The sequence below is a fragment of the Xiphias gladius genome, chromosome 2 (assembly GCF_016859285.1).
Source record: "Xiphias gladius isolate SHS-SW01 ecotype Sanya breed wild chromosome 2, ASM1685928v1, whole genome shotgun sequence".
NCBI classification, from domain to species: domain Eukaryota; kingdom Metazoa; phylum Chordata; class Actinopteri; order Istiophoriformes; family Xiphiidae; genus Xiphias; species Xiphias gladius.
In genome coordinates, this window is record NC_053401.1 from 7,967,141 (window position 1) to 7,994,226 (window position 27,086).

The following is a 27,086-nucleotide window of genomic DNA, read 5'->3' on the forward strand; positions in this document are numbered from 1 at the left end:
ACTAATCATGTCTGCAGTTACATTTATCCTCATGGTAAGAGTGTGATACCCAGACTAATATCAAAAATGGATGTGAATTATTAACCATGGGTGACCAAGACTTTGATAGCATCATTGAATAAAAAGAAAGTGGCATTTTACCGGGCAGCAGGGAAGAGATGAAAGAGGCTAATAGAGAGGTCAAATGTGAAATTAAGAAGGACAAATTAATTTATGAAAAGAGAGTGGAGGCCCAATTTTCCACTGGCAGAATAAGATCCGCATGGAAAGGCTTTAAATCCATGGCAGGATCACAGAGTAATACTAGTGTTAGTACAATATGTCGCAGTTAATAACACTAAAGATCTGAAAAATGGGCTGATCATAGCTCGTTCATCCAGTGAGCAATCATTGCCAATAATGAGAATATATCACTTTCTCTCATTGCTATCCTACTTTTAGACTGTTGTGTTTGATATATTTTTTCAGTAATTCTGCTGTTGCTGAGCAGTGTCGGCAGGTTAAGTTACAGCCTTTCTGACTTTTAGATAGGATAAATTATTTTAGTTAATTTGTTATCAGCATTTGTCATATTTTTGACTAAATGCTTACTCTAAATAATCAGTAGATTAATCGATTATTAAAATTATCCTCACTTAAGAATTATTGCAACTAATGATGATCTGCCCCAACATCACTTACTTTGCGTGCAGAAATAGTGCCACCCCAGAGCTCAGGAGCATGATCTGACTAAATTTCAGAGTTTTACGAATACACACAAATGGAATTTGAGTCCCCCCCTCCCTTTTAAGTAAATAGCTTTGGTCACAATGTGGAGAGGAGAGGGGAGGCGAAGTGGAAACTGCTTTGAGTAGAGCCCAGATGGTTCCCAGCGGAGGCCTCCTCCGAGCCAAGATGGCTCCCGCCGGAACACAAATGGGCTCTAGTAATCTCATAAACGCTGGGATTGTGTTGACACAGTGGACAGAAAAGAGAAAAAGGCAAAATATGCACACACAAACCCATGCATGTGTGCGTGCAAGCACATACACATGTGCAGTCATTCACAAGTACAAAAGACAAAGCCATTTGGTACCACTGAAGTGAAACCTGGCCCGGGGGCATGTTTTAAAACTGCAGCAGATTTAATTCACTTAGCTGTTTGAAAGTTGAAGAAAAAAAAAAAAAAAAAAAAAAAGACTGTGGTAGGTGAAACGTCATGTCAGAGCCATTCCCACACTAAAAGAAAATGAAAGAACACAGTGGGCTGGCAATTTAAAAATTGGCAAGAAATGGGATTTCATTCTATCACCACATCCAAACACAACAAATTTTGAATACCTGGAGGGTAAAAAGCAAATGCATTAATGACAAAAGGTTAGATAGAACACTGTGTGCTCACTTATGTGTCCAAGCCATTTAAGTGTCTGAGGTCAAAACCTGGCGCACAGGTTCAAACCTCAATTCAAGTATTGCTTTATGCATACATTATGTGCTATGCACTTTCTCACCGGGAAAAGAGAGCAGGCTATATGCATAATGCAAGGTACAGAAGAAATCTGCCAGCCAGTGCTTTCAATCATCACTGACAACTATGCCAATACTTAAATCTGAGTTTTACTGCATATTACAATTACTGAGATCACCACAGAGATTTTAAGTTCGCATGAGTTAAATTACCAGTTCTGGTCATAAAAGTTTAAAGGCTGAGGCTTTGACAGTCTCAAACATAGCATTTGTTCAGTGTGTACACTCCAAGCTGCTGGTGTGTGTGAGCAAGTGACAGAGAGGGAAAGAGAAGTGTGAAGAAGTGAGTTTGTACATGCTTGTCAAAGAAGGCCCTGTAATGTGCAGACATAAGCAATGAACACCGGGAAAACAGACTGGCAGGTGGAGACGTTTTGACACATCTTCATTCATTCTCATTAAGCAACAAAGAGATGACTGCTTTAATGGTTACTATTCTCTAACACTTAGCTGGGTGTGTGTGTGTGTGTGTGTGTGTGTGTGTGTGTGTGTGTGTGTGTGTGTGTGTGTGTGTGTGTGTGTGTGTGTGTGTGTCTGTGTGTCTGTGTGTGTGTGTGTGTGTGAGTGTCTGTGTGTGTCTGTGTCTGTCCGTCTGTCCATGTGTATAATATAAAATCAAAGTGAAAATAGCACGTCAAATGATGAGGGGGATAATATTTATATAGTTTATGTAGATTAGGTTTGTGTATCCTTGAGTGCACACACCTCTGTATTTCAGTGTTAAGGGATTAAGTGTTCATCATACTAATGAATCTGGGTGTTTGTGTGTAAATCTACCAGATGTCAGCACACACGGCAGATTTGACAAGCTAAGAGGAGGCCAAAAGTTACTGACCAACTGAGAGTACCAGCATCAGTTTTTCTCTCCATCTCAGTCATACTATCTGTTCATCTCATGCATAACCCTGACCCCAGGAAAAACAAGACCAACAGGCAGACAGACAGAAAAGACACAGAAAAAAAAAAAAAACTGAAAAAAGAAAGACTGGAGTCACTCTCACCTATACCTCTTTGCTCATCCAGCAGAATAAGCCATTAATCAAACTGAGCCTTGGAGAAGATTGAAGGAGAGTGATGTGAAGGTGTGGTGTACGTGTTTGTGCGTTTGTGTGTGCCCCTTTGTGTGCTGGGGTAAAGAGATCAAAATTCCTCTAAGCAATGAGGGATCGTAAGACCTAGCTGGAGTGCAAAGGAGCGAAAGGGTAAAAAGGGCAGAGCAATCAGATAATCTCTATACCTTAATTCATATTCCTATTCACTTAGAAAAATCAATGGCTCTGAACACTCAATTCAGAGTCATGAATGCCACATGAAAAGGACAGTTTGTCCTTTTCATGAGCACATGTGGATTTAAGTTGAAAAAGCTGAGCATCGACAGGGTGAGCTTCACTGCTCTAAGCCCAGTCTTGCGTGAAAACTCCATTTCGGAGTATGAACGGCCCCATCCTACCGAAGTCCATCATCTCTCTCTATTGCCCCACATGCTGGCTTATATGGATCATTTTCAAAGTGGCCACACGGAGTTCCTTTAAATGATACATTTGTACCTCCAAGGAAGACGTACCACCACAACTCTGATCAGATTTCAACCAAAAATCAATATCTCATGAAGGTGTTCCTGTAAAGCAGAGATAATTAATCAAAGCTAGCTAAATTGCAAACTGAATCAAAGTGTCCATGATGACAGATGAGAGTGGAGCAAAATAAATAAATAGACAACTACTACTAGGTAATAAATACACTATTAGTGTGACAGAGTTGCTAAAAGCCATGAGAGCTATGTGAAAGGGAACTTACACGGCTCTACAGTGATCCTGTAGTGTGTGTGTGTGTGTGTGTGTGTGTGTGCGTGTGTATGTTTGCGTGTGTGTCTGAGAGTGAGTGTAATGTTTGCTCCTAAAAGGGGAAGATAAGAAAAATGGCAAATTGCTAAAAATAGATATTCTAAACACCCTGAAAATGTATCTGGGGAAGTCAAGAGTGCTATAATTTGGCTGAAAAAGAAAAAAAACAAACAAACAATCACACACACACACACACACACACACACACGCACACTAGTGCCATACTACTGCATGTCACTCTCTAAAAAAATCACCCCACAGCCCATTATCAATAGTGCATAGCCATTACTAAGGTCCATAAACTGCTGTTAATGGAACATAGAAGCACAGCACGGCCAGGAAACAGGGACACATGCTAAATCCCTCAAAATAAACATTAGTTATTTGATTATGATAATAGGCACTTTTTCAGGTGTTGTTATCCTTAATGTCCTACTGATAAAGAGACGTAACTCAGACCCTTCTTTTTTAAGTGCAACACTTGCTTAGTACCTATCTCACTACGTCACATCAGGAATGCCTGGGTATAAAAAAAAAGCTAAATATGCTAGGATGTCATTGTGGTCGAATCAGAGAGGAAAAGGCCAGTCAGTTCCGGAAGAAATCTATAAATATAGATCACCTTTAAAAGAAAAAAAAAAAAAAAAAAAGATGGAAAAAAGCACGAGAGCGATGGGGAAGAATAAATGAATGAATTAAACAAATCGCTATTGATCCCTTAATGGCATAGATCAGGCAGGGATGTAAATAGCGTATTAATGGTGCCTGTAATTAAAAAAAAAAAAAAAATCTTCACATGGGGAGAACAGCTGCAGCCAGTGTTAAAGACAGGTGAGCCAGCAAACTGATGACCTGTATAGTCTTCAATACAAAAAAAGGAATAAGGACCAGTGAGGGTTAAAGAGGTCGCCAATAACCCAAAGGTGGTAAAATGCAGGCAATGAGACAACTACTGGTTTTACTGACTTTAGCTAATATGATTGACTATTTTATTTCCCAAACACATGAGGAAATAAAATATTAAAATTGACATTTTCAGTGTCACATGTCCCAAAACATTGGGACTTTTAAAATGAAAATGGCTGGATGAGGTAAAGCTTCCCCATCGGCTATCCTAAGCCAGTAGAGGATGCCTGTGGGTGTCAGTTATTGACTGTTCCTGCTTTGGCAAGCTAGCACATCAGCTAAGCTCTAGGCCAAGGGCCAAACCTCTGGCACCAACCAATTCAAAACTAGGTTGGTTCATTAACTATCGGACCATGGGGTCAGGACAGACAGCTATTTGTCACATGTTGATCGAGTTGAGCCTGAGAGGGGGATATTGTAAAATATGCTGGAAAAACCAAGCTGCATTATTTCCAAGCAAGTGTTTATATTTTCAGGATATATGTATACTGTACGTACACAGTATACACATATTGTAAAAATGTGGAATAAGCAGTAAATGCTTTGCAAAATAAAAGGAGTAAAAATGAAACCGCTGGTCTGGACTGTATCACAGCTTTAAAAGAATTTCCATTGTACGGGAACAAGAACGAGGTGGAAATGGAGGCTAGAGCTCATGTTGAAAGAAAAGAACCTCTCCATTTACAAAATAGGGGTAAGGTGAGGATTGGCCTCGACAGGCTATTGCTCTCCATGGTGCTCACTTTAGGGCTGAAGTGTGTCTCAATCTGGCTGTCTAAACTATTTGGTGGCAGAACGACTGTTTTGGGACCCACAACACTAATTCTATAAATGCAAGAGTCTATACTTATAGAAATAGTTGCATTGAAGGAAAACAAATCTTTTACTGGCCCTAGAGCAAACTAACCACAGCAAATGTCCACCTGTTCTGGAGCAAACAGTAAATATCCAAAATTTCAGGAAAGCAGGTTACCTGATTGAAAGGTTCTACGGTCTAGAAGGACTTTCTTGGTTCTTACACAAGAGTCTATTCGAGGAAAAACATCAACATCTTGTAGGAATGAAACACTGAACACTTGTTCTTTTCAATAGTTTTGACCAATTTCAGCAAGGATGGTGTTGCAAGCAGTGGTTCAATAACATGCACACTGGGCAGGAATGTGTTTGTGTGTGTGCCTATGTCTGTATGGACTCTCCCAGGGTGATCAATGTGGCTCAGGGGGTCCCATGCATCACTGTCAGTGGAAGGTTGCTGTCTGTCGGTGGCAGGGTGGGGAAAAGTCAAACAGCTTCTCAAATGGCCAAGGCCATTAACGGTAAGGCAAACAAGCATGATCCCCACCATTAAACCTGCCTGATGCCCATTAATGAGTTTTTCTTTCATCAACAGATAATTGATGTTTGCCCTGCATTGCTGTTCTGACAAAAGTGGGGAAAACACATGGAAGCTGATGGAGAGGGTTAAGAAAGAGATAGAGGGATGGGCAGGTGCCTGCTGAATAAGTTGGATATGCCCCCAGTTAATGCAGTCTGGAGACGAAATGATTTGGCATTGTTACCTGCGTAAGTCTTTTTGAATTTGTTATTATAAACTGGCATCACTCGCCTTTCAAGATGAGATCAAACTATGTTCGCTTCATGCATCATAGGGGAATTGAAGAGAAAATGGAGAAAAAAGACCAACAGCACAAACTGATGTAAGAACTTAGCAGTTGTGTGTCCCTGTGGTCCTCCTTAGAGATAAGAGTTCAGATGTTGACATAAGGCCCATTAGGCCATCTCCAATGAACACAAAAATAGAACCGTTGTCGCCGCCAAATGCATCAATGTTTGCCATGGTAATCCCTTTGGTGTCGATTTAAAGACAGCATTCATGCCAATTTGCTTTCAGAATATAGCAAGCCAAAGACGTCTTTGGCTAAATTTTGAAGTGTTTCAACATAGCTGGAGAAGTGAGGAGGATTTTAAGGACAATTTCATTTTTATTAATTGATTTCAATTAATAGATAATAATAATAATAATAATAATATAATAATAATAATAATAATAATAGATTAAATATAAATTATATATATATTAACTTTTTAAAACTTTGTATGTATTTCACAATGTACATTGCTCTTTTGCCATAGACACATCTATTAGATAGAGACTGTACAGGATTTGTTCTTTAAATAGCTAATTCAAGAGTCATGATTAGTTGTCTATTTCATTACCTAAAATAACACATTCAATCAATGCTCAGTGGCCTCTGCAATTGTTAGGGCCCATCATCTTTCTGCCGTACCTCCAAAAAAAAAGAAAAAAAATATTCAAGCTATAACAATTCAAGTCTATAGTCTGAGTTACTGCCAGCACTGAGTAAAATTATTAAGTGAAAGAGTTAAAGATAGGGAGCTTTTCAAAGGAGGGCTTTGAAAGACTTATGAAGCCTTCACAGGAACTGAGTAAAACCAAAGATGGCGAGAGAGAAAAAGCAGAGGTCAATAGTGAGTCGATCAGAGCAGAAGCTGGTTTTGTCCTTTGCAAATAACCTACAGTAGACTACCAAACTAAAGCAATAAATTATGGAGCGATCTCCTGCTGTGGGGTTTAAACTTACTGCAATAGTTATTTTACATGGAGTTTTATCAAAACAAATTTGTCCTTTTGCTAGTGAGATACAATCTAAAACAACTGAATGACTTTGCATTCTCCTGTTTTCTGGTGGCCATTTCTTGAGAATTATGGAATGTCCATGAACATGTAGAATAACTATCCATTAAATTCACTAAACTATTGAATTTAACCATTATAGTCTAACTATAAAGCTTGCCTTTTTTGCAGCACTGATCAAACACAGTTGCAACCCATTAAAAAGAAAACATGAACGAAGTCATGCTGAATCATGTAAACGTAAATGGGCTCTGGCTGGAACCTGCAGGCCTTTATGATGCTCACTCAAGATTCTACATCGGTCAGTGTCTCTATCTGGCCTAATGGATCAACAGTGTTATAAGGAAGCTTTATCCTTCAACTAACATATTGCACCTTGCTTAGGTCTCCCATTTAAGTTCATTAACTGGATCCTGCTAGTCCATTGATCTCCCATTAAATTAACCGTATTTATATGTGTATCCATGGTTTAGGGGGTTTGATGGGAGAAGGGGTACAAAGTACATATAAAACCTACTGTATATGAGAAGATTTGAAAACAAAAGGAAAAACTGCAAGAATCAGCAAACTTAATCATACTAAACCTGTAGTTAAATTAGTTTATAGATCTGTGTTTTCCAGATGAAAGAATAGCACAGCCCTCCCACAGCATAAGAGGTAGCTGAGCAAGAGCAAGGCTCTGCATTGGGCATTTACAGCCTGGTTATTAAAATCAATAACAGCAATAACTACAATCCATCTCATTTTTAAGAGAGGGGCGACATGGCATGCCGGTCGATGAATATTGAACTACATTTGTAATATTACTAATATCATATAATTCCCTTTAACTGGATGCTGTGAGAGTGGAGGTGGAAAAACACAAATTGAACTGGTCTAAGTTATTGAACGGCTGTTAAAAACAAATGTCACATAGCTCTGTGAAAGTTATTACTGTGGAATAGTTTTCATTTACTGTAAGCACAACCACATAACCTAGCTACAACAGATGAAAATGGGAAAAAATGGTGGAAAACTCAAAAATAAATGCAGCATTGGACACGTTGAAATGGACACTGTAATTTGATTCTTAAGCATTTTTCACTTAGTTTCCAGAAGTACATTGTGTTCTGGGTTGAAACATCCAGCGTCTTGAGGCCATAGGGTATCAGAAAGCAATGAGAGGTAAGAGTCCAAATCTTCAAATCGCTGCCTGAAGCCGGGAAAGCTTGGTGGGAAGCAGTCAAGCCACATTGAGCACATTTAGGGGTGGTCAAAAGGATTGGAAAGGGCATTAAGCTACATTACCTCTCAAAATGACAGCGTTGCTTTCCTGCACATCCATTTACACATACACCTTGGGAGTACATAACCAATAAACCCTGGCCATTATTTTGCAATCACTGAGCAGTACAGCAGCAACAAGGACATGTAGAAAGAGGAGATAGCAATGACATGTTTTCTTACACAGACATATAGTCATAATAGGAAGCCCTAACAGCAAAGAAAAAGGAAAAAAAAAAACTTTAGTAGAACCAGCTAACAAATAGCAATATGCCACTGTGTTCTGTGGGAAAATGTGTCAGTCAAGTACACGCATTCTCTCCACACCATAGGCAGCCAGATTTCATGTGTTACATTGTTTTAACTTACTATACTAAGTATACTTAACATAATCTTCTGGCAAGCCTTTTTTTTCCATGATGGAGGGAATAATTTCTAAGTGCAAAACAATGGTTGTTCTGTGGTCATATGTCAAGTATCCAAACAAAATTATACAAAACATTTGGTTTCTGATTGTTGGATTTTGTTAACAAGTCACAGCAGAACAGAAGTATTTTTCTTTTCACCTTACTATTGGACAAAAAGTGGGTGTTTCCTTTTGAATGTGGTTCGAATGGGCATAGGCAGAAATGGGGAGGGGGGCACGAGAAGCCTCAATACTGTCTGGACTGATGAGCATGATATAGTTTACAATGTAAAGGACTTTCATTAAAAACACTCAACAGATATTCCTGTTTACTATTCCGCTCTAGAGGGGCTTATAACTGTAGAGGTGATAAAATGTAGAAATGGAAGGCGGGAGAGTCTTTACCTTTTTGCCTTATCAAACTCCTCTAAAGTGACATCCACCCCAAGCAGCCGTTTCTTCACTTATGCTCCACTTCGTGCAGGTTTATGGATCGATTTTAAGATTTCATAAAGGAATTTTAAATATTTAGAATTCTGTGGCTGCAATGACCAAACTACAGGTGTGTGCTATAGATAGCCCTCTGTAGGAAAAACAGTCAGGGTACATGATTCCTACATTTCAGTGCACTCTGTTGAGGGCATTAAAGAAGAGTTGTACAAAACCCAGATGTAGTCTTGTCGACGACAGGAGAGTTAAGAGTGCAGACTGACTGACAACATCAGAAACTGGATTACATGAAGTCAATTTAGATTTTTTTTTTTTTTCCTTCTTCCATTCAAAATGAAAATTTTCCCAAGTGAAGAATTCAGGACAAAACTCCAAATTAGACAGACAGACAGGAATTGTGATGTGGCTCAGTTCATTATTCACTACTGACTTACAGTATCTACTTGAATTTCCAATTACTCTAAGACAGATTTCATTAACAAGTACTACCTAGACAAAGCTATATTGCAGTTGAGGAAGGAAAAAATTCCAAAGCACTGAAAAACATTTTCTACCCTACTGGCATTGTGTCAACTTTACTTGGACTTCAATGACCTCGAGGGGGAAAAGATGTCGGGTGAAAGCTAGAGGGGGCGCAGAACAATCATGGCCAGGCCATCATCATTTGTCTCCACCTCCTTTTCTGTCCTCTTTCACCAGTTGACACGGCAAATGGCATAGCCAGCCTGTGTCACTCAAAAGGCCATTTCTGTCCCCCCAGACTCTCGCTGTGCTGACAGAGTAAGAGAGTGAGGAATAGAAAAAAAAAGGGGGGGGGGACAGAGGCATTTTTCAGCATGGCTTTTTGTAAAATTCTGTGTGCTTGCTGTAAAAACCAGAGGCAGTTCCCGATTGCTAGGTTGCTTGGAGAGTTGTTAGGCAAGGGTTAAAGCCTGAGTGTGAGAAAAGTGGTGGAGATGAGCTACTGAAGAGGTGCTCCATGTTGCTATATACTAGTAGTACAGCAGAATCAACATTGCATGCTGGAGGCTGCCAGGAGTCTGACAGACAGAAAGACATTCCTGCTTTATGTGATTGTATTTATTCTAGTTACACATTAATTTTTAAAGGGATAGTATAAAAGAACAGATCCAAAATCCTGGTAGGATATTGCTTCTGGTTTAAAAGGAAAATTATGTATAAGACACTTGGGTGGCAACTATGAGTTTACTTTTCACCACTGTTGTTTAGTTGAATTAATCTTTCATGCCAACAGGTAGTCTGAGATCATATAACAAGAAGTGATGGTCTGACAACAGTCAGCAGCACAAGAGATAAAATAAAACCTCGAGACAAATCATCCTATCATCATTCTTCAATTTTGGCAATCCAATTCAAACTCGCCGCACGTTCGATCACATAAATGCCAAGTGACCATCAACAAATGAGACAGGGCATTGAGGTAGGTCATGTGTGGTTGTGTGTGAGAAAGAGATAGGAGAGGGGGAACTGATTGAATCAGATCATGCCTACTTAGGAGCCATGCAGTTAGTCTGTTGCTGGACTGCAAATGATGATTCTTTGGCAAAAATGGTTTGGGATTACAGTCATCCTGCACCTGTGCTTGGTTCATAGTCCCACCTTTAGGCACATGCTACCATTAACTAAAGCTCTCTTACATGTTCGGGGAACGGGGGATTAGTTAGGTGGGTGTTATTTATTGCTAGTAATCTTCCTCAGCTTGGCCAAGTGCGTTTTTATCCACAGTGAAGGACATTTAGGCCTTAGTCAGAGAGACACAGATATTTGGAGAACAGATCACTGGTTAATGGAGTTCTGACTTCTAAAATTTTTTTGGCTTTAGCTTTAACTGTATTTTGGATTATGACATGCTAGTGCTATAACTACTTCTAGCATACACACACATTACTGAACCACACTCCTGAACATACTACAAGTATCAGAAGATATCTTGTTTGCACTTATTGGACTTACGAAAATAACTATGTCCATCGAAAGGCAAGTTTGCTTCTATCCCTCCCTGTTAATATTTGAAGTGAGCCTCCTACCCACAGCAAAGTTTCAAATGTGGCACCATCAGTTTGTTATCACTTTTCTATGTGAATTTGCTCCTAACATCCTTTTTCCTCTGTTTTTCTCCTGCCATTCGGGGGGGAAAGGAAAGAAAAAAAAAAAAGAAAAAAAAAAAATCAGTGTCAAAAACAAGACTGGGCCTCCAAACACCTCCATAATGAGGAGGCTAGGGAGAGAAATTGGGCTAACATTTGTTGAATAAGATTGAGAGCAAGAGAGCGAGAGAGAGAGAAAGAGATAGAGAGAAGTGGAAGTAGGAAAGTAAGGGATGGGAGGAAGACGACAGAAAACTTAGTAGAGGCCACAAATTACGGAAGTGTGTTGAAGGCGCAGGTTTTTTTCTTCCCCATTCCTCCCCTCTCTCTGCCCCACAAGACTATGGAAACGCAGATGCTGCTAATCAGCGCTACCTTAGAGAGGACATGCTCTGACTAGAGAATGAGCAAAGTCAAAGAGAGATGGAAGATGGAGCACAAGAAATGAAAGCAACAAAAAAACTGAACTTTCATTTAGCTGTTCATTTATCTCACAATGGGGCTGGGCTATGTGACCTGAAATTTATATCAAGGTATAATTCTAATTGGTATTTAAATTTTCCCTCAACCGACATGATTGAACTGCATTACAAAACTATGGAACAGAAGCGGATATGAAAAATAGCAGACATCTGAACATGATTCAAAATACTTCAAGTAAAAGCTTTTAAATTACATATTACTTCAAATACCTTCTTTCCACAGCTGGGTTCTCTTAGCATAAGGAGAGCCGTGAGTCAGTCATGAATCGGACAACAATGTCAGTATTGCATGTTTTCTTTTTACAGCATCTGTAGGGCTTGTGTCAGAACTGCAGCACATTCTTAGCCATTCCTTTTACTTGTGGACTACCTGTACAGGGCTGTGAAGCATGTGCACAAATGAACATGGCTCATGGCTCATTCACAGCTCAATACAGCCCAGCACAATATGTAGGGTGATGGAGTCATTTGTGAGGAAACGTGAACGAAAGGGCATCAAACACATTCTTAAGCCTAGTGATGTCACTAGGCACTTATCTTTTGTTGTTTAAAATTAAAGTAAAAACTTTCTAAGGCTACTATAGTAACCATCTTTGGCATTTGCTGTCACTATGGTTACATGGGCTCTAATCTATCACAGCATAACCCAGAAACTGGCTTTTTAAAAAAAAAATCTGTTCATACATTTAAGTGTGTCTTCAAATATGATGATATATTATGCATGATAATATACAGGACAGTTACAGGATAATGCAATGACAAAGGTGCGGTGAAGATTTGTAGACTTCTACACGAGTGTACATGCATATGACTGAACACAGATATGTATGTTTAAAAAAAAACAAACAAAAAAAAAAACAGCACACATGTACCGTATCTTGCTGAATAAATCTCTCTCTCACACACACACACACACACACACACACACACACACACACACACACACGCTATGTGATTGTATACTCGATACATTTGGCTTAGAATGCACTATTTCCTGCAGGAGAGCTTTCAACACCACCAGGTGTGCAATATGACAATTGTGCTTCCAAATAGAATGGATAACACTCACTTCAAAAGAGGCAGCAGCACACACTTTTCCAATTCAATTTCAACAATGTGGCCACAGGCAAAAGCATACACCACACTACTGTATCATGGGCTTACAAGCAACAACAATCTTGTGGCCAGCTCAACACACATGCTGCCCAGACTTACTACTTCAATACCCAATGGGGCACACCTTTTAAGATGTACAACCCTATGCCCACAGGCTGTTGTCTCATGGTATTTCCACTTAATGAATAAGTGGAGGACTCAATTGTTTCTTCAAAGGAAAATTCAAACCAATGTGTCTCAGTAGTTTCATCAATTTTCATTTATTCATTGCGGTGTGCAGCTGAGCCACTAAAATGGATGGCAGAACAGCGATAGGCAACAAGAAAAAACAAACGCCAGCCCTTGAAGAGGAGCGTCTAGACAGTTAAGTCAGCAAAGCCATCTCCAGACAAAACATGCATATTAAAATGCATAGCAAGGCACTCACAGTCTTGCTAGCACTGTGATTAACTATACAACAACCTGAAAGTACTTGCAACACATTTGACCTAACGCTTTAGGAATAATTAGTGAGTGGAGCAAAACATGTAACACCTGTATCTACCAGAGTAATGGCATAGAATCACTACATGTATTCACTAATGGGCAGTGAATGCATGGGCAGTATTGAGGCAAAGCAGATAAAAGCTCTGAAAATACAAAAAGACTCCCATACACCATTACTATTACAGAGAAGTGTTACTGAAGTAGAAACTTAGACACGTTACTTGCTGCATATCTGAATACTAAAGGGTATTATTTTTACTTGCCCTGTTGCAGAATTTACAATCAATGCCATTTGTTGTTTGTCAAAATCACCTACCAACACAATCCCTAAATATGGATCCCTCATTATTCGTTATTGTTCAATCACTTGAAATGGAAAAAAAAAAAAAAAAAAAAACATGGACAAATGAGCTGTTGAAATAAAGCAATGGGTTTCAGGTCAAAATTATGATTTTCAGCAGGATGTCAAAAAATAAGTGGCAGGAAAATGAAAGTGAAATCAATGTCTGCCTGGGGAAATTACCACTGTTCATCCATGTGTCAAGCCAGTCCTCTGTGTGTGTGTGTGTGTGTGTGTGTGTGTGTGTGTGTGTGTGTGTGTGTGTGTGTGTGTGTGTGTGTGTGTGTGTAAAAAAAAAAATAATAACTGGGCCACACACCAGTAAACACAACTAGGGTGTGAGTGACCTAGACGGGTACCATCAGTGAGGAAACTGACAGAGAATAGAAAGAGACCTCCAGCAGGATGACTAGTAGGCAGTGGCCTGTGTGCAGCATGGATCTATAAAACATCCATCAGTAAACAATGACAGAACAACAAGGAATAAAAGCACACGATAGATAATGAAGATCAAACATATGGAATGCACTTAGTTACTAAATGTAAAGATGACAGCTTTTCTAATGTGTTGTGGAGATACAATGGAATTTTTCCCGTATGTGGATGAAGAACGGCTTCACACTTCATTTAGCTCATTCCCTTGATATAATTTAAAATTTAAACATTTCATTTCATTATAAAACCACCGACATGCATCTGAGTATGAACATATGTGATTATGTTCGCAGTTCTTTTCTCCAGATACTTGGGTGAGCGCAGAAACAATTAGCCATTGGGGACATTGCATGACAGTTATGAATCCATCTCAAGAACAATCTTCCACTAACAGACTTATTCTCTCAGACATTCACAGAAAAAGTGGCATTTATATACAAGACCTCTACAGGAGCTGAAATGTTTATGTGCTTTTATCATAAAATTGCATTTGCCTGTGAAAAACAATTCACATAAGCATGTCAGCACACCACTGAGAACATAGAGTTTTAAAACTGCAGCCTATTAACAATTTTTTTTTAGCATTTGGCTCAGCAAAAGTAAGAAAAAGTGCTAGCTCCCAAACAAATCATATCTGTGCCATGCTGTGCGGATGTACAGATCCCATTACATAGTCGTCATCAGATTCAAATACAAAGTATGTGAGCTTACCGCACATGCATCAACATACACACAGCCAAACTCATGTCAGCCGGATGTCTGCCCTCTCCCAGTCACTAATTCCCTTTCCAACCCCTACTCAGGGCAGGCCAACCATACCAGTTTTAATCCCCAGAAGCTATGTAGAAGTGCTAACACGCGAAAAGCGATTAAAGGCAAAATAAGGCTGTGTGTGCACGTGTCTCAGATATGCCTGCATTAGCAAGATTTCATACAACACCTAGATGTAGAATAGAAGCACTTTCATGTAGCAGGCCCAGGGCATTTGGTCAGGTTTGTTTAATTCTTTCCCTTCCACGTGTTTCCAAGTTTGTTTGTTTTCTTTCCATTTTTGATCACTGCCATTACTTAACATCCAATTGTTGTTATAGAATTGTCAACCACACATACAAGTGGGAAAGAGAATAACAACTACTTCGTTTCTTTTTTTTTTAAACAAGTACAGGTTTATGAGGTGTAGAGCACTGGTGCCATGCCTGTCTTCACTGACACCACTCATGTGGGTTCACCCACACAAACACATGTTGCCATGCGTAGTGGTACTTTGGAGAACTCAATCGACATCCTACCCTCAGCTCTCCTTAGTGACTGTAAGCGTACTGTGTGGGAGGATTGGCTCTGATAGAATGCACTGCTGTGTTATTGACTTCAATTTAGAAAGTGCTGCCTGCTGCTGCCTGCTGCTCCCCCCCAACCCCCCCTCCAAATAGCCGGGACCCTGCTGGCCCCCTAGCTGCGGTCTACCTCAGGGGGATATCCCTGATTGCACTGCTGCAGAAAACACATTTAAGCAAGCTCACAGGGCCTGGAGTTATGGGTGCAGCGGGGTGTGCGGGGATAGTGTGTTTAGGGGGTACCTTTCCTTCGACCCATATTCCATTTCCATCTTTCTTTGCTTTTTCCTGTTATCCCAAACATACTTTTCAACACAAAGTTTTTCCTTAATCATTTAGCAATAATGTCAACTTCCACTCAGGTGTTTGCTTCTCAACCTTCAGCGCTCTTTATCCCACATTGTCTCCTACCTGCTTGGGTGGACAGCTGCTGAAGTGTTGTATTATTGTAGGCTGCAGGTACATCTGCACCAAAAATTTGATGCTGTGCTGGCTGCACTCATAGATTAGACACACTTAGCTTGGCTTCTCAAATCCCCAGTATGAGAAAAAAAAATGGAGGAAGACAGACAGAGGATATTACACAGGAAAAATAACTGGCTGGGAGGTGAGTAGTCACATTAGAGAATGAATACAGAAAATATATCTTCCTTAACGCATATATACAAACTCCCACCCATTCTCTGCTGCAGATACAATTTAAAATATTACTTCATGTCATAACAAAGTCCTTAAAGTATACCTGACTAGTGTGTTTCTTGTCATTATGCTCACAGTGGGAAGCAGATAATTAATTTGAAAACAGATAAAGTAGACAAGTATCAGTAATGAAATCCAAATTTAAACATTTTAGAAAAAAAAGCTTTGTTCACTTCCTACATCCCATCTACTTTCTAGCACTGGAAAATCATTGGAAAGCAGTTTGCATCATTGTATAGTGTCTCTACCCAGATATCTGACACAAGGGGCGAAATATACAGTAAAATAGACGACTAGGCCAGTGCTGCTGTAATCTGGGTGTGGCCAGGTGGATTTGTCAAAAATGAAAAGCTGTTTCATTCTTTTTTTCTATCCCTGGGTCTGTGCAGTAATAGGCCTCAGTAGGGCTAATCCTCCCCTATATAAAGCTTGATGGAGATTCTGGGATTAACAGTTTCATAGAAAAAAAACCATAAAGAAGGTAATTATCGCTGTGATTTTAGGGAACAGATGATTCGAAGGTCAGGGGCAGCATAGTTGTAGTATAGTAACAAAATGGGGTTGTCCGTGAGTCAGGTAAATCATCAACCCAGGAGATGGCATGGTGTTTTATGAGGCCAACAGGTAGGGCTTTCATATTATTATCTAGAGAGATATGTAGTTTTAGATGCAAATAAAGAGCTTTTTGTAGTGCTAAATCCAATTACCTCTACCAACAGACATTTTATATTTGTTATTGAATAAAGGCTACAGGAAAAGCTTGACAACTACTGTCATCATCAAGGCAAGACAAGACAAAGCATTTGTTAGTATGCACAATATATCACTGTTACAACTCCAATTTTATCTTATGGAAACAATTAAGTGAACTGAGACAAGTAGAAGTAATGCAAAAGCCCAACATGGGACTACTGTCACATACAATGTTTTAGAGTAACTTCTCACTAGTTAGGAATTTTGTTTTGACCAAGCCAAGGACATTAAAGCAAAAGGAGGAGAGGGAGGGGTGGATCTGGATGAAGATGAAATCTTTGCTCCAAAGGAGCTAAAAGTCTAGAAGATTTAGCTGCTCTCTCTTCAGTGAATTACTATGTTTTTACCTTCACATTGCTCAGAGAAAGAGACATCCATTTCCTACAGCCTGGCAGTTGGCAAGGCAACATTGTGATGAACGCACATACAGGGATGCTCCATGAATCCTAATGAGGACAGCTGACCAGTGACGCGGTCAGGGCAAGACAAGGTGAGCATTAGCATATGGGGAGAAAAAATTAAGGAGAGAAAAGATATCAATTGTGTTATATCACAGGCTCAGCACAATGAAATACAGTATGCAGTATTTTTTATTAAAACATATTTAAAAATCCCATTCTTAAAAAATGTGGCAGGAATTTGTAAAAAATTTTTAAAAAGTTAAAAATTCAAGAGACCAAAGTAAGCGCACTCCTGTTTCCAACTACATATAGTGTATCTCCTCCTATCTAGCTATCCTGGCACATGCTTATTGGGTTAACAGTGCTACTCTAGCAGTATCTTTCTTCTGCTTCCAGCTAACATGGCACTAGGGCTAATCCCCGCTCTGGCAGCCAGTATGAACACAGCTCAACATAATGAAGCCCATTAGTTTGGAGACAATGGCTGCTAGCAAAGCTCAAACACAGGATGACAGAAATAAGAGCAGTGAAAACGGTCATCTTTTACCATGTGCCTTCAGTTGCCAGGACCTTATATCGTCCTCATTTTAGAGCACACACTTTGTCGCACGCACGCACGCACGCACGCACGCACCCAGGACAATTAACTTGAGACAGGCCTGCAAATAGTAGACCAGAGGAACACTGTAGGTAGTTGCAAATCAGAGAAGGAGAGTTACGGCAAGAAGACAGCAGAACAGAAAGCAGAAGAAAGGAAAGAAAAGGGGGAGACAGCGAAGCAAGAGCAAAAGAAAAAGTCAGGGATAGAAAAAAGAACAAAAGCAGTGTAAAAAGAGTGGCATGTATGTGAAAAGGCCAAGGAAAAGGAGAAGGAGAGGGAAAGGAAGAAGAAAGGGGGCAAGGGACAAGTTTAGGGTAGGGAGTGCGGAAGTAATAAGAGAAGACACAAAAGAAAAAAGGCAATGAAACATGACAAACATATGGAAAGGCAGAACAGGAACTTAAAAGATTAATGACAGAGCAATTCATTACCAGAGTTTATTGTTTTATTGTTTGACTAACCTAAACTGTCTGCCCAAATTGCTCTAAATTAAAGTGTCATCTAAAAGCATTAAATGAAAATGTCATAGGATGTTCAATCTCAGATAGCGTTAAAAAATGTCAATATTGGTATACTCTACTGAGTGGACGCCACACAAGGTCAGTGAAAGCAAACTAGCGAGACAGAGGCAGTATATGAAACACTACAACTCATTCAACCTGGCCAGACGGAAGCCACTAATATATCCTATTGCCTATTATAATCTCTTGATACACTGGCACATGGATTGGTGTGTGTGTGTGCGAGTGTGTACGTGTGATGAGAAAAATGATAAACAGAAAAAACCCCTACCAAGCAGTTTAAGCCTTTGCTGGGACACTGATAGCAGCATGACTGTGTGTGTGTGTGTGTGTGTGTGTGTGTGTGTGTGTGTGTGTGTGTGTGTCTGTGTGTGTGTGTCTGTGTGTGTGTGTCTGTGTGTGTGTGTGTGTGTGTTCTGTGTGAGTTCCAAATAATCTCCTGCAGAATTAATTCCTGGAGATTGAAAATGAAAACGGGAAAGGAAGTGTCTAGTAGCAGATCCTTTACCTCAAGGTCAGCATCATACAGTTTGGGGTGTCCGTGTATGTATGTGTGTGTATGTTGATGCGTGTACACGTTTCAGTATAGTGGGCTGGAAATATTGGTTTTTACACTGTGCCTGGGTGGGCACTGGTATGCAATCGGCCACTAGGACATTACTGGATACTTAGAGGACATGCTTGCTTGTGCTCACTCTCAAAACACAAGACAAGCCCAAAAATAGTGTGCCTCTCCTTGGGAAAATATCACTCTGTCTCACTTGTACACACACAAAACCATATGTGGATTGCCCAAGGGCCTGTACTGTAAATCCTTGATCCCGGCAATGGTAGAGGCAATAAAATTATCATTAGCTCTATCATTTGACTGTACATTCTTCTAATCCGATTGTCATTGCTGCTATACCATACTGCAGGCCATTCAGCCAAATGGAACTACTGACACATACTCACATGCAAACAGACACAGGCTGCTGACCTACATGTGACTGGCCGCAGCCCAGATTTGCAGGCACTCACCCCAGGGGATGGGTTCTGTACTGTTTGCACATACCCCTTGAACATGCTGGCTGACTGGCGGACAAAACACACTGAAGTAGGTCATGCGGTACCCCCAAACTACACCCATTGCCCTCCTGGCCTGGTGCAGGGGGTGGCTCCATAGATCCGTGGGTGAAGCACAGATGGAGGGATCGCACAGCAGGGGCAAGGGTCTGGCATGACAGCATGAAGGTCCAACTTATCTGACAGCTCATCAAGCTGTCATCGGTCAGCAAGTCCTGAAGGTAAGGCCTGACAAGACTTTTCTTGTCAAGGCACTGTATGTTATACTGTGAACATATGGGACACAGTTTGACCTGGGTGTTGGCTACTATGCAGCATGGATATACTGGTATAACCTAAACTTTGAAACACACTCCAAAGAGTTTAGTCAGATTTGCAAATTTAGCATTGGCCTGAACCACCAAATCAGAAATTGACCTGGAATTCTGGTACTCCCCTAAAAAAAAAGCCATTAGATTGGAAAAGGCTTTTCTAGTTACCCTCTTTGCCTTCGTCTGGAATACCATGTCAGGTGTGCACACATAAACACACACAGGTTGGACCTTGAGAAAACCTTGCTGTGATCACAGAGTTTGGCACAGCCATGTTGGCCATTCCAGGCATGGATCAAACTATAACGCAAGGGGTTGACCACTTTTGGTCAGTGGAGCATTACAGAGTTTGGCAGGCCATGACCCAGGCTCAATCAAGCAGAGTGTCCACTGACAGACACAAATAGAGTGAGAATAGAAAAGACAGGAGAAAGAGAAATAGACAGGAAGAGAGCCAAGAGGAGAGAGCTGTCCTTGCAGCGTTGGTCACATTACGGGTCAGTGGATGATTTTGGTTAGATAGTAGTCTGGGATGTGCTGTGCTGGGTGGGTAAAACGCAACCTGAACTCATTCCGGGTCACTTGTTCATTAAATGGTGGCACGCCACACCTACAGAACAGTGCACAGGCACCATCTGACACACAAACAAAGCTAGCAGTGCCAGTATGCACACTGTGCTACATCTGATTTTTGTCATCAATAAGCACGCAGAGGACCAGAAGCCTTCATTTGCAGTTGGCTTAACTGACAACAGATCAATGTAATGTTGTTGTTGTTTTGAGCAGCACATTTTCCAAAAATCCTGCATTTGCATCATAACCTGCCTTTGTATGCCTTTTTGAATAAATGGCTGCATTATCTCATGTTTCCACTGGCTCAGAGAATGCAGCTAAGAGGATGCAGTAGTGCAGTACACCTTTGATATCACCCTCCACATGGCACTGGCGCTAGGGAATCCCCTGTGGAAAGAAAATGAAGTAGCCTCTCTTTCTTAAGACAGGAAAATCCCCCTCTACTCGTGTGACTGCCACCTCACTGTTGCATGTGCTTCATTGGAGCCCATTCGTATTCAGCTGAAGTGAAGTCAAGGAGAAAGTCTGTGTGTGTATGTGTGTATTATATAGGAGTTGGCTCTATACTCCTGTGCCGGTGGGAATAACATACTGTGCTACAGGGAGTGTGACCTTTTCTAGCTCTTATGTTTTCTCTCCTCCCTCTCTCTTCCTCTCTCTCTTTCACACGCTTACTCCCTAGCTCAGGCACAAACACACACACACACACCTAGCAGTACTGTCACAGCTAGCTTTACCAACCATCAATTACCCACACTGCTTCCTAGTTTAATGGACATGAGGCTTGTACAAATCATTGGAGAGAGAGGGACGATTGGACAGTAGGTTGCATTTGTTTTGCCTCTTCTCCCGTGGCAGGAAGGTAAAGCATGTCTTGTTTTCTCCTGTTCGCCTTCCTTAACATGACCTTTATGGCTGTGTGCTTCCTGAAGCGACAGTTTGTGCTTAAATTGAGGGTTAAGGCCTGCCTGTTTATAGTGCTCTAACTACCTGCAAAGGCTTACATGATAGAGGGGGGGTGGAGAGTGGAAAAAAATGCAAAAGGTGTAGACACAGCAGAAAATTTTATCTTTTGATTTTATATCATATACTGCACCTTCTTGTATATTTTCGGTATTTAACAACTCACTTCTTAAATCCTATTTCTGTATCGGCTTAAGTGTGTGGGTGCATATATATTATATATATATGGTATTAATAAAGTCAACTAATCAAATTCTTACAATCTAAACTTTTTGTTCCTTTGCACAGAAGAGTGTGGTCAAGATGGAGATGGCTTAAATCACACTTTATGTTGTAACAACCCAAAAATAAAACTGGGCATATACAATAAAGCAGTGACAAACATGCATACAAATGTGAGTGTGTAGGAGATTGTATATACAGAGATAGACAACTAGAGATGAAGTAGAGTGCCACAGTGATGGACGAAGAGTGAGCAGAGAAGGAAAGACAGTGAGGAGGGTGAGGGTGGAGTGGGTGAGGGAGTTAATGCACAAAACACACTGCATCAAACCAAAGCACTGCTCCGAGCAGGATGCGTCAGCAGTCCATTCATGTTTCTCTATTTTCCACAAAAGTACAAAACGAAAAGAGTGAGAGAGCATGGGGAGATAGTGAAAAAAAAAAAAATCAAATGGAGAGCAAGCAGAGAAGGGAAAGAGAAAGAGAGGAAGTGAGAGGGTGAGAGAAACGGTGTCCCATCTGCCTGCCTTTGCCACCAAAGCAATGCTGGAACGCTTTGCCAGACTCATTGGAATGTCTGGATAATTGCTGGGGAGGAGGGGTTAAAATCTGGTTGTTGAGGGGATGCCACTGTCCATCTCTGCCTTTTGCTTGGACAGCCTGTCTTTTCTCCTAAGCCACACAAAGCCACAGAACAAGAGACTGGGAGTATCAAAAAAAAGAGAGCGGAGGATAGCAGGAGCAAACTGGTTTTTGAAGAAGTAGATCTCTAAAAAGGTCTGAGTGCTTTGAGCTCACCCAACTACCTCAGGACACTGCAGAGAGAACAGGAGGGAGGCAGGGAGAGAAAGAGCGAGCGAGAGAGAGAGAGAGAGAGAGAGGAGAGCGAGAGAGAGCGAGAGAGAGCGATCCAAGCCAGCGCAACTCGCTCTTTTGCTGCTACAACGGATCCTTTCCACATCGACGCTACTGTTAACGTCACGCCTGTAAGCCGCGCGCTCACCCAACGCTTGCCTTCCCTGTCTTGTTCCTCTGCCCAGTCGGACACTGCATTAGCAAGAGGCTGCTGATCACCACGAGGAGAGGAGAAAAAAAAGAACTGGAAAACAAGAAGAAAAAAGAAACACGCCGGAGAGAGGAAGAAGAATCTGCGCACCACCCCTTCTCCCTCTAACCCACCTCGAACAACCCAGCTACAACACCCCCACTCCTCCCAGCACCCCCTTCCATCCCCCATCCCACTCCCCCTCTGAAGAAATTGACGGATTATTGGGAAGTGCATGGGAGGCAGGCTGCAGCTGCTGCTGTGTGTGCTCGCTACTGCTGCTGTGTGCTTCGCAGGGATGGTGTGTGTGCGTTTCGAATTGCTGCTGTCGCCACCGTGGCTCCCGAGGCTGGAGCGTGTGGCTAGTTAAGAGGAGGAGGAAGCTAATGAAGGCAGTGCGTGTCGCCTAGCCGTTTCAACCTCTGCCGAGCACTCCTGGAGAAGAAAAAAAAATACCAGAAATCAAGTGGACATGATGCCACATTAAGAGGGGGATCAAGGGAAAACGAGCGAGAGAGGGAAAGGGGCTGTCAGACTGACCAACCGACCAACTGATTGACCACTAAAAAGTGAATAGAGGACTACAGAGAGGAAGGGGTCTGTTTTTTTCCGGACTTGTCAACCTCCCCTCCTAACCATTGCAAACAAAAGGCAAAGAACATTGGAAAGGACTGTGGAATTTTCATTCAACCGTCTTCAATCCCACCCCCACCTACCTCCCTCTTTTTGTCCTTTCTGCCTTGGCTTTTGGTGCACAAAAAATTGTGCAACTGTGTTTCATGGTTGCCTGTGCTATGGAGACCTGGGTAAGGTGTCTAGCAGGGGGATCAACTGTCGGATTCCAAGGACAAGCAAGAGAACAGGAGCCGACAGCAAGAGGCGAGCAAGGGAGCACTGCTGCTTTGGGAGCCTGACTGGATTCCTATCTACAATCTTTTTTTTTTTTTGTAATCAACAAGGAAAGGGAGAAAAAAAACATTCACTAAAGGCCTTCGAACCTTTCTCTGTGTGGATGTGTGGATTTACAAAAGGGCTCATCTTGGTTAAGCTCTTTGGCATTTGATACCTGTTTTGACAGAGCAAATATAAAAAGGCTTTCTTTGCTGCTCTTGGATATACATACATCTGATCTGAATACCACAGCTCTTTCTGATTGCAAAAAGGAGGGAAGCTATATATCTCAGTTCAAGGACCTGTAATAATAACTTGAGGTAGGTGTCTAGTGTTTCAACCCCTCTTTGCATCAATTTGTAACACCCTACCCTCCCTTCTGTCTTGTAATACGGTTTTTGGTTGTTTAATTTACCACCATGTCCTTCTCATACACACGTTTCAGAAAAGCCAGCCCTTTCTACTCTCCCCTCTCCTTCTGCCCCTGAGCACAGTTCATGGAAATTAAAGCACTGCTTAATTGAGGATAGGTCAAGTCCTCTTGCCCCTTAGCAAACCCCACATTCTTCCCTTGTCCTGTTTAGTTCCCTTAACCTCTTTTCTCTGGGGCCCATAATACTACTACCAGCCAACCAGCTACTTTCCCTGTCCCCAAAGCCCCCAAAGACTACACCCCCATCCTCCCCCCCAGATGATGCTGAATTATGAACGTGCCACATCATGAGTCTCCTGGGGCGGGTAGCTGTGCATCGTGCCAGGAAAGCCGCCCTGCTCTGTGTAGTCTTCCTGATGGTGCGAGCGTGGAGCAGCGCCTCCCTGGCCTTGGCGGGGGCGGCGGTGTCTCAAGGACCCCAAGGCTGTCCACCGCAGTGTTCCTGCAGTAATCAGCAGGGGAAGGTGGTGTGCACCCGACGTGGCCTCACCCGTGTGCCCCCTGGCATTCCTGCCAACACGCGACACCTCAATCTAATGGAAAACGCCATCGAGGCGGTGCAGGCTGACTCCTTCCGTCACCTGCACCACCTTGAGGTGCTCCAGCTTGGGCGAAATGCCATACGGCAGATTGAGGTGGGCGCATTTAATGGACTCACCAGCCTCAACACACTGGAGCTGTTTGACAACCGGTTGACAGTGGTGCCCAGTGGGGCCTTTGAGTACCTGTCTAAACTGAGAGAACTGTGGCTGAGGAACAACCCAATTGAAAGTATCCCCTCCTATGCCTTCAACCGGGTGCCCTCCCTCATGCGATTGGACCTGGGAGAGTTAAGGAAACTGGAGTACATCTCAGAAGGCGCTTTTGAGGGCCTACAAAACCTAAAGTACCTCAATCTGGGCATGTGCAACATAAGAGGTGATATGCCAAACCTGAGTCCCCTCAAGGGCCTGGAGGAACTGGAGATATCTGAAAATCATTTTCCAGAGATAAAGCCAGGATCCTTCAAAGGCCTGCGCTCACTGAAAAAGCTATGGGTGATGAACTCACAAATAACAGTGATAGAGCGCAATGCTTTCGACGATTTATCTTCATTGGTGGAGCTTAATCTCGCCCATAATAATCTGAGCGCTGTGCCACATGATCTGTTCTCCCCGCTCAGGTACTTGGTGGAGCTCCATCTCCACCACAACCCCTGGACCTGTGGCTGTGAGGCTGTATGGTTAGCACGCTGGTTAAGGGAGTACATCCCTACTAATTCAACTTGTTGTGGACGCTGTCATTCACCTGCTAGCATGAGAGGTCGACAGCTGGTTGAGGTTGACCGAGGAGAAGGCGCTGCAGTCCAGTGTTCTGCACCATTCATTGCTGATGCGCCAAGGGACTTGAACATCTCAGCAGGGCGAGTGGCTGAGCTTCGTTGCCGTACAGCCCCAATGTCTTCAGTGCGCTGGCTGCTGCCCAACGGGACTATCCTGACACATGCCTCTAGTCATCCAAGAATATCAGTCCTCAATGATGGTACTCTTAATTTCTCAAATGTCCTTGCAGCAGACACAGGAACTTACACCTGCATGGTGTCCAATGCAGCTGGGAACTCCAACGCCTCAGCCTACCTCAATGTGAGTGCAGCTGAGCTTAATACATCCAATTTGAGTTACTTTACCACAGTGACTGTGGACATCGTGGGGCCAACCACTGAGATGCCCAAACCTAAAACCACCACGGCCACAGCTGCAGGGGCTGGGGTAGCTGGAGGAGGAGGAGGGGTAGGCCTAGGAACAACAACTACAACTGCTTCTCCTTCCGTGTTTCAGCCAGTCTTCATCTCGACACCAACTGTGCTGCTGCAAAGCACTGACAGCCCACCAGGTGCAGCTAAGCCATCTGTGGTGCCAGGACCACAAGGTGCCACTGGCAAGCCAGGCAAAACTGGCCCTAGCCTGGATGAAGTGATGAAGACTACCAAGATCATAATAGGTTGTTTTGTGGCAGTGACACTGTTGGCTGCTGTCATGCTCATCGCCTTTTACAAACTGAGAAAGCGCCACCAGCAGAGGAGCACAGTGGCAGCTGCCCGCACTGTGGAGATTATCCAGGTGGATGAGGAGGACCTTCCACCACCAGCGTCTGCAGCTCAAGAGACAGCTCTCACATTGCCTGAAATCCGGGACCATAACAGCATACACAAACTTGACTTTATCAGCCACAAGACTGACTACAGTTTTCACAAGCCCAAGGCTGAATACAAACCCCAGCCTGATTTCACTCTTCACAAGCCGAAGGCTGAGTATACCACATATAAACCAAATATGGACTTCAGTAGCCACAAATCCATCCCAGATTACAGCACTCACAAATCTACACCAGATTTCAGCCTTCATAGACCAAAGCCTGACTACAGCCCATTTCGACAGGACTACAGCACTCACAAACCTAAAGGAGAATACAGCCCATTCAAACCAGACTTTGGCACTCACCCAAAAGCTAAAACGGACTACAGCCCCTTCAAACCAGATTACAGCACTCATCCTAGGCAGAAAACTGACTTCAGCCCATTCAAACGAGATTACAGCACCCAACCAAAACCTAAACATGACTACAGCCCATTAAAATCGGATTACAACACACAGCATAAACCTAAGGCTGAATACAGTCCATTCAAGCCCGACTTTGGCACTCACCCAAGACCTAAACCTGATTACAGCCCATTTAAACCTGACTATAGCACTCAACCTAAACCCAAAACTGACTACAATGCCCAGAGATCTAAAACTGACCTTACCTACAAACCCAAGGACCCTTACATCCCCCATAAGACTGCAACCGATTACAGCGCCTTCAAGACTGACTTCAGCCCCCACAAAACGGATTACAGCGCCTTCAAGTCTGACTTTAGTCCACACACACAGAGACCTAAACTTGATTACAGTCCACAAAAAGTGGACTACAGCCCCCATAAGGTGGACTACAGCACTCTAAAGCCTAAATATAACACCTATAAACCAACTGGCCATGGGGCTAAATGGACAGACAACAGTGTTGGGAACTCTTTGCCTCGAACCTTGCCCAGCACCATCACAGCAATGGCTGAGCCCTTTGTCATAAAAACTCACACAAAGGAGAAGGTACAGGAGACTCAGATATAAAAGCCCCCCCAGAAGGCTCCCACTCCTTTCCCTAGGTCCCTAGCTCCCACCCACCCCTGTCCCACATGTCCCTTTGTCTTTTCCTCATAAAATCATGCAATAGAATGCACAACGAAAAAAGGACAGG

The 27,086-nt window shown here is 42.3% G+C and overlaps 2 protein-coding genes across 5 annotated transcripts in view; one reads left to right on the top strand and one right to left on the bottom strand.

Moving 5' to 3' along the window:
* Window positions 1–27,086, bottom strand: part of snd1 (staphylococcal nuclease and tudor domain containing 1) — a 169,264-nt gene that overhangs the window by 67,640 nt on the left and 74,538 nt on the right. The gene's annotated exons all lie outside the window — the stretch shown is intronic.
* Window positions 24,098–26,959, top strand: lrrc4.1 (leucine rich repeat containing 4.1). Its single transcript, XM_040144230.1, has 2 exons — window positions 24,098–26,343; window positions 26,446–26,959. Exons 1-2 carry the CDS (start codon window positions 24,098–24,100, stop codon window positions 26,957–26,959), a joined length of 2,760 nt encoding a protein of 919 aa, XP_040000164.1.

What these genes read in the sequence shown, in the direction of transcription:
- lrrc4.1 (XM_040144230.1), top strand. Translation starts at nt 24,098, where the DNA reads ATGAGTCTCCTGGGGCGGGTAGCTGTGCATCGTGCCAGGAAAGCCGCC. An exon ending in CCAGATTACAGCACTCATCC is followed by an intron (nt 26,344 to 26,445) that starts TAGGCAGAAAAC and finishes CAACACACAGCA; the next exon opens with TAAACCTAAGGCTGAATACA.